The sequence below is a fragment of the Etheostoma spectabile genome, chromosome 16 (assembly GCF_008692095.1).
Source record: "Etheostoma spectabile isolate EspeVRDwgs_2016 chromosome 16, UIUC_Espe_1.0, whole genome shotgun sequence".
Lineage (NCBI taxonomy): Eukaryota > Metazoa > Chordata > Actinopteri > Perciformes > Percidae > Etheostoma > Etheostoma spectabile.
In genome coordinates, this window is record NC_045748.1 from 24,884,816 (window position 1) to 24,893,327 (window position 8,512).

Genomic DNA, 8,512 nt, shown 5'->3' on the forward strand with positions numbered 1-8,512 from the left:
ACCGAGCTACTGAGCATGTGCAGCTCCCAACAAAGATAGTATAGAAGTAAGATGTCTCACTCTGGAGCTAAAACAGAGACCTTAACACACAGGGTGGACACAGGATCTGCAGCAATGTGCAGTACAACAAAAATAGTTTTTACAAAATGAAACCATGGAAACCTATTGTGATACAACCTCAAAATACAGTTATGAATCTGAAAATGAGCAGAATGTGGGCGCGTTAAACTGCGGTAAAAACTCTGAATGAGACGCATATTCCGAATGCGCTGTGTACATGTCCAAATAATGCCTCTAATAAATAATAATCTGTATAATACCAGAATAACCCAAGTCTTAATCGGAAAATGCTGAATTTTGAGAAAAATAATGTTTTTTGGAATATCCATATGGAAAATGCTGTCAACAGAACCCGTATCGAATGCATGTAAACGTACCGAATGGAGCTCATATTTTTAATAGTTTTTAATAAACATCGGAGCTTCATATCACAGAGGAAGAAGATTTGTCAGGCTTTGATACACGCCGATACAATGTACTCACTCTATTGTTGGTTTGAGTTCCCACACAGAATTTGTTAATCATATAAAAAGATATGGAATGTTTGACGTTTTTTCATGGAATTTGATGGCAGTAAGAAAAATATGGCCTATCACCTGACTTCAGTTTTAACTCTGTTGCTCATTCCTGGACTGAAACGTCTGCTCTGGGTTGCACCGGCTACGTAGCAGTTTGGGATGTTGCGTTTCAGCGGTGGTCCAATTTGAGAAAGCATTTGGAATATGTGGACAGAAGAGCTGTAAACGTATCTGTCAGAATGAAAGTGAGTTCACATGTGCTCTTGTCGCATTAGCTCGCGTTGGGATGACTCTCTGACGGATTACAGAGGAGCATGAGTCCAGGTCGGCAGGCCGACAGAGATAACAGGATATCAGAGGGAAACACATTGCATCGACGGGGGGGGTTATCCCATTGATGAAGAGTTTTCAGACTCGGTTAAACTCTGCTATTACGTGTCAACAAATGAGATCAGGAGGTCACTGGGTTTTCTTATGATTTTTACGGAAACCTTCTTGTCCTCGGAAGATGGAAAGTACCTGGCAGTGTGGGGCTTCTAGATGAGATTGTATGGCCTCATTCAGAGTGAAAGAGGAAGGTCACACTCTGTTTATTACACGGATAAAGGACAACCGTACAGCTTCTGTTAAGTCCCCTTTCTTCCTATGATGTGAATCTCCACAGTCTGAGATTTATGTCACTGAAAAGCCACACTGGCGTTTCAAACCAAATGCATAGAAAAGGACGAGGAAAAGACTTTATACACTCCACATGTTAATAAGAACAACGATCTGGAATGAGCACGATTGTGAATTGTATTTAAAGAAAGATACACCGACCACTAGAAAAAAACTGCAAAAGTTGATAGAGGATGAAATGGTATGATATAAAATAGGCAAATTATACAGCGTATCCTGGAATTTGGAAAATTGATCATTGTATTGATACGCCACTACGAGTCAAATGTTCCACTTCCCAAATCTGACGCGGATCTGGAGCACACTCAGTGTACGTGTACCATATTCCGTGTCATTTGGAAGAACTGTTGGTGTAATAAAGTGTCCATACAATACGCCTGTAAAGCATCAATGTGAGATATATTAAGCAAGCTTTTAATGGATGATCAATGAAATATGTTCTGACTGTAAAATGATCACCTCACTGTCTTAACTGGTAACGTGGCTGCTGCTGGATTCAGGATGTTTCTTAACTGTTACTGTGTCCTGATCGCGCCCCGCTGATGTGTTCAATGGGGGCGATATAAAAATCTATAAATGACTGGAGGTTAAGTTGTCCTGAGGGAGAAATCGGTCGAAAGCGGATCCAACACGCCTCTCTCTGGTCAGGTTAAAAGCTTTAACTGGACCAGACTGGTATCTATATTTTCAAATCTAGGTCAGCAGGTCCAGGCCTCTCTGGAGGGAGACATGCCGTGCAAATGCTTCAATTTCAAAATAAAAGGTTACAGTGGCAAGCTGAACATCTCGGAGAGTTGTCAGAATTTAAAAATAAAAAACTGTTTCAAACATAGATCGGGAATGTGACAAATATTGGTCAGCTGTTGTCATCGTTGGCGTTTGGCGGATCTACCCTTATGATAAATAATTGACATTTTTTAATCTTGAGAAAAAAATATACAGTAAAGTACAAACCAAGTTTATCAAAACGAATTCACACAGCTTCTCCAGTATACATATATCAATAATTTTATGAAGTATGAAGTCATGGGAGACACTTTCAATTTCTTTTTTTTATAAGTTAACATATTTTATTCGAAATGGGTAAATTTCCATTTTTCGGAACGGAACGGCACTCTTTCAACTAGGGCTGCAACTAATGATTATTATAATTCGCATTTAACATTTTGATTATATTCACAATTTGTCCGAATTCAACGTGTGGTCGTGAAATGTGAGAAATGTTTTGAAACCCAATCAGAAACCCAAAGATATTCCATTTACAATCATATAAAAGAACAAAAAAAACAGCACATTGGTACACTAGAGAAACTGGAACTAGAGAATATTAAATTAGAGTAATAATTGTTCGAATATCAAAATTGTTGGCTACAAATACACTGTGAATCGACTAATAGTAATAAAATCACGCATTATAGCTCTAATGATAAACTTCTACTCTTTACAAAAACCAACAATTAGTCAATCAATCAATTATTTAACCCTTGTGTTGTCTTCCCGTTAACCATGAACTTGTCCTTCCAGGTCAAAATTGAAAATGAATATTTGTTTGTGCTTTTTCAATGCTTTTGTGACTTTTTTCTGATTCATTTGCCACTTTTTGCAGCTTTTGGCCTCTTTTTAAAAAAAAAAACAGAGCTGGTTTAATAACAGGTTTTACATTTATTCTTGGAATTTATGGTCAACAAACCTCATTTATGTCAAGTTATACATAAGTTTTTAGTTAAAAAGGCAGAAACTATGAATTCTTTTGACTACTAGTTAAGATCAGAGGATGTTGAGTGGATCTCAGATGGGTAGATGTCAAAGTTTATTCTGAATACTGTTTGGAAACCATAAAAAAAAAGGAATTAAAATTCTATAAGATTAAGTACAACACCCAAAAAATTCTATGAAAGTAATCATTCGTTTTACCTGAAGAATGTATGGAATCATCCATGTTATTTTGGGGGAATTTGATTGAAAGAAATCCATATTTCTGATACAAAACTCTTTAAAACAAGTCAGTTTGACCCGAGGACAACACAAGGGTTAAATGACAGCAAAAGAAAGGAGGATTTTCCGCTTATCTCGGTTGTATGTGAAAGTACTGATCATTTTAACTTTAGTTGTGGTTGGACAACAAGCAGTTTGGCGTTGTCTCCTTTGGCTTTAGGTAAATTGTAATGGGTAAAAAATGTAAATTTTTTACTATTGAAATTATATATCAATTGAATAATCAATGAAAATATGCTGTATAAATAGTGAATTTTCACTGGAGTTCTGCAGCGATGTGAATGCAGGATGAGTGCAGTATAGTGAAGGTCTCGTGTCTCGATTCTCTACAGTGCTAATACAGTACGAGTACAAAGAGAAGGTTTGGGGCATTGACACAAGCCTTTCAATTTAAGTGTGAGAAATATTTCCGCTGGGCCTTCATTGGTTTTCCATGGCGTGCTGAGGAGGATATTGAATATCTTTTTTTCCCACCTGCAGAGACAAACTCTGCATGAAGGCCACGCTCAATAAAACAGACCGAGGGAGTGTGTAAGAGATGCGCATTTGACTGTCACACACACACAAACACAGAGCTAGAGGCACTTAAGGCAAGCCCGCTCAGAGGTTTGTAAAGCCGGAGCGAGCATGCCGGAGCGAGCATGCCGGAGCGAGCACAGCGATCCCGGATTCTCTGCAGGATTAACGTGAAGCCGTTCCTGTCAGTGTGTCCGGTCCTTTGAGACGCATGCAGACCAACGACGGCAACAACTCGTAACAGTGCAGACACACTAGGCAAACGCAGAGGAACTAGTGGCCACAAAGGCCAACAGTGGTGTGGCCTCACAGCGCCTCTAGTCTCAGCAAAGAAATGGCACTTACACGTCAAAGACTACGGCCCTGCACCGGTGTGAGAGGAAACAACTCTCCAAATGTAATGTATTCGTCATTCAAATAGGGAAACCGGATATACAAACCGTTGCTATGGTCCCTCAAGCCTCACAACTCGCCAGGACAACAGCGGACAATCCGCTGTCATCCCGCCAGTCATTCATTTTTCTCTGTAAAGGCGTCTCCGTGCAGTGGTAACACCGAGGGACCGAGCAGACTGATTCCAGCGGGGGTCAAAAATGACTAAAATGTAAAGCTAGAGAGACGACCAGATCCGGGAACCTCTGTCAGCATATGTTAGAGATGCTCCAATACCATTTCTTTCCGTCCCAACTCCAATACCTGAACTGTATCGGCTGATACAGAGTACCGATCTGATACAAATGTGTTAAAATATACAAATCATTTAATGTGTTTAAACAGCTGTATACTACCATACTACCATCCCTGTAAAAATGAATTCCTTTCAAGTAGATTTTCTTTGGGGCTAAATACGGTGGTATGGAATTGTTGCATAAACTCCAGTACTTGCAGATACTGATAACAATATTTTAGGCAGTGTCGGAAGCTTTTTTGATGGTTTAAGAAAAGATGGCGGGTGGGCTTTTAAAAGGCAACAAGAACGGGACAGTTGGGTTTAGGAAAAGTAGGTAGGTGGGGTTTTTTAATGATCGTTCCGTGACAAGAACAGGACTCAAACCCCTGGGTCTCCTGGGTGAAAGTCCCGCGTTGTTCGAGCCATTCACCACCCCAGCCAAGCTAATCGGGATTACCTACTACTCGCTATCGTTGCTGCTATTAATATTTCGTCATCTTAAAGCGCTCCATGCACACGCTGAAGGGTGCTTTTTGCATCATATCTGGCGCTGAGAGGCCACTATTTAAGATTATTTTTTGGGCTTTTCTGCCTTTTTATATTTTTTGATAGGACAGCTAGGTGAGAAAGGGGAGAGAGGGGGGTAAGACATGCAGGAAATTATCCCAGGTCAGATTCGAACCCTGGACCTCTGCGTCTAAACCTCAAGGCATAAACCTCTTAGTACATGTGCACCTGCTCTACCACTGAGCCAACCTGGCACATAGATACGTTATTGATTCCTATAGGGAAATTCAATCATTTGATTGCATGCTTAATTTAAAGGACTCAGATCTTAAAATGCTAAATCTGCCACTGTTGTCATGGTAACCTTCATTATGTGCCGCGCAAGCGTTGCACGAGTTGCATGTGAGTATGGGTCGACGTTACATATGCGGTTTAACAAACTGATTTTAAACCCACTCAACAAAAAAGCTTAAAGCTTATTTAAAAGAACTCACTTAACCCTCGTGTTGTCTTCATTTTTGGGACGCTCTCGTATCCCTCGGGTCAAATTGACCCGTGACTTATTTGGGGTTTTAAAAAGAATTCTGGAATAAAATTTTACTTCATAATCTATAAACAAATATTGTCTTTATCTCAATCGAGATACCATACATGTTTAGGGAATGCAATCAGTCTCTACGAGCACACAATTAAAAATGGAAGTGTGATTCGTTTTTTGTCACAAGGTTATAAATCATGTTAAAACTCCACTATGTGATCATTCTTATGGTCATATCCAGAATAATTTTCTAAATTGAGTCAGGAATACATGTTTAACACAGAAATGTGATTAACGCCATTGATTTTCGTGTAAAAAAAAAATGTACTTGTACCATTTTTCTTCTTTTAAAAACTTGAAATGGGTCAATTTGACCCGAATATGATACAAGGGTTAAAACTACAGCTGCTGCACATGACCTTGCTCCCTCAGAAATATTAACATACACTCTCCAATATTATAGTAGTTCTATTCCATCTGTGCAACAAATCCCATCATGTGTGCCGAGTGCTGTGTGTACACACAAAAAGAAAATGCAGAGGTTTTGATCTGTTATTTCTATATTGCTGCCTAGGTAGTTGCTGAGGCTCTGCTACTAGAAAGTCTTCCGAGTTTAATTTACAAACGTATCAAGACACAAATATCTCATTTTTTTGCCAAGGTTTTCAGTGACGGTATTCATAATATTTTGAAATGTTGGTTCGGCAGTTGCTTCACTTTCTGTCAACCAGCAGAAATACAGACAGCTCCACTCTGCCATAGCAACCCACTTTGTGTTCGCATGGTGTATTATTCTTGAATTCTGAAGTCCTGTCAACCATGCTGTCAACAGGATTCAAGCATTCTTCTGCCACCTGCTGTCACACTTAAAGGAGAAATCCAGTCGATTCCAACACGTAGCTCAGTTGTCTGTAAATGTGGAGGTCTGTCAGTAGAATGAAAAACTAAACCAATCGGTGCTGCCTACACCAAGTTATCCTCCTGCTGAAGTTAGCACCCAACAGGCTCTAACAGGGCAAGTTTTAAACCTGTCTTGGGCCTCTTAACATGTTCAAAATGTCATTAAAAGTGCCTCTCCATGTGAAGTGTATCCTTCTGCGTGAACACAGTGAATCTGACTGCAGGAGATGTGAAAAGAATGCATAAAAGTTGTGCTAATTTAGCTGTGTTTAGTTCCTGAGTAGAGACCAGTCAGAGAGCTTAGGGACCATCTACAAACTACAACACAGAAAAGAGATCAAACTAAAATATGTAGGCTATCAATTCAATGATTAAATAAAGTAGTGTCTCCAAACTTACCTCAATTATAACCTGTCTCCTGCTAGTTGTACTACAACACTTTAAAAAAAAATAAGCATATGCTTACACTTTTCTCTGACAGAGACGCTGATAGTTACTAAGCAACCAATTTGCATCTTCAACCCCGCAAAAGAAAAATACCACAAAAATCTGAGTGGTCAATATGGCCGTGTATGGCCAAAATAGGTAAAAGTGATTTTATTTTATTTGCCTTTTGTGTTATGTGTATAAAAACAATTTTGAATGAAAATATAGATTATTTTAGGAAGTCAGGTACCAGCAGGATTGTATTTTTTTAACCAGCAAAGTTATTACACATACTGTATACATTTCAAAATGGTCAAAATGACCGTCATGGTTGTTCTAGTGTTCTAGTCTAAGTATTTTGCTAAGTTAAGCTTAAGGTGTTACTCTGGCAAATGGCGGGAAGGTCCTTTTACCTTATTCAGGCAGGTTTTATCTTTAACCTTTGGTTATTTTTTTTGTCTTTCAGGTTTATGAGCAGGACGACCTTTCGGAGCAGATGGCCAGTCTAGAAGGCCTGATGAAGCAGCTCAACGCCATTACCGGCTCCGCCTTCTAACCCCTGGCACCGGCCCAGCCCTCAGCCTTGGTCCAGTCTGGAAACCTTCTTCAAGCCTGCTGTCCGTATGCTAGGGGCGGCCACTGGTCAATCTGAGTTTGAAGACGCGTCTTTGGAATCAGACCTACATCTGTGCTGGGTTGAGTTTCTTTGGTTTCTACTGGTCTCAGGTAGTGTCCACTATTTGGGACCGGGATAGGATAGAAAGGAATCAGAACAGAGGATAAAGCCCCAGCGACACAGCATCAACTCTAAGAACAGGACAACGGTGGAGGGGCTTCTTTAGGAGTTTAAAGTGAAACCCATCTAGACTCTTCAACCTTAAACACAAAACTAGAAAAAACCCAATGCCTAGCGCCTCCACTTAATGACACAGGATGATGGGATAATCACAAAGAAGAAGACAAAGTTATAAGATCCCTCCTGTTTCTCTTCTTTGTGGTATTTATTAGCATCCTTGCTGAGTTATGCACAACTGGGTTACTGTAGCTTATTTAGTTTTCACAATCGCTGTTGGAAGTATTCCTTTTGGTTTTTGTTTGGATATTCCAACTTTGTGCAGTTCCAAGGATGTGTGTGTGGTTTAAAATGCCAACAGAACCTAAAGTGAGAAATAGAAAACGCATCCTCAACCACCAAAGTTTCAACCAAACATTTTTCTAACCTGGATCGGTGGTGGCCTGTCACGGTGACGCAAGGTGATCCTCTCTGGCATGTCATGCCTACTTTTCCGAAAAAAACTACTTTCACTCAGAACCCATGCAACATTTCACCTCTGGATTCCGAGGTTTCAAAAAACAAAAGGGATTAATGATGATGATGATGATGATTTTAGCCAGTTCGAAGCAGTGTAAGAACCTACTTGACCGCTCTGAATCGCCTGGATCTGATCCAGCTGACTACTCTTACAGGACTGTATAGAAACCTCTATAGACACCCACAGTCTGTTGCTGCTCTTTATCAAGCCTTTACTCTCCCTAACCCAGACTTACTCTAATCTTTACCTACCAGGACCTGTGTCGTTGCCAAATTCTCGTCTTGGAAAACTTATTGTATCCTTCTTTGCTTTTGCTCCTTGTTCAAGTCTGTCTGAGTCTCAACCATGGACTGGAAGTCAATGAAAAGCAGTACGATGATCAGTGTAGAAC

The 8,512-nt window shown here is 39.9% G+C and overlaps 1 protein-coding gene across 1 annotated transcript in view; it reads left to right on the forward strand.

The window, feature by feature from the left end:
* dcc (DCC netrin 1 receptor) overlaps positions 1-7,576 on the forward strand; it is a gene marked incomplete in the record, with an annotated part of 396,097 nt that extends 388,521 nt beyond the window's left edge. The window contains 1 exon segment of the mRNA XM_032540171.1: positions 7,275-7,576. Within this exon segment, the coding sequence (XP_032396062.1) occupies positions 7,275-7,364 (90 nt within the window).
* Positions 7,577-8,512: the final 936 nt, after the last annotated feature.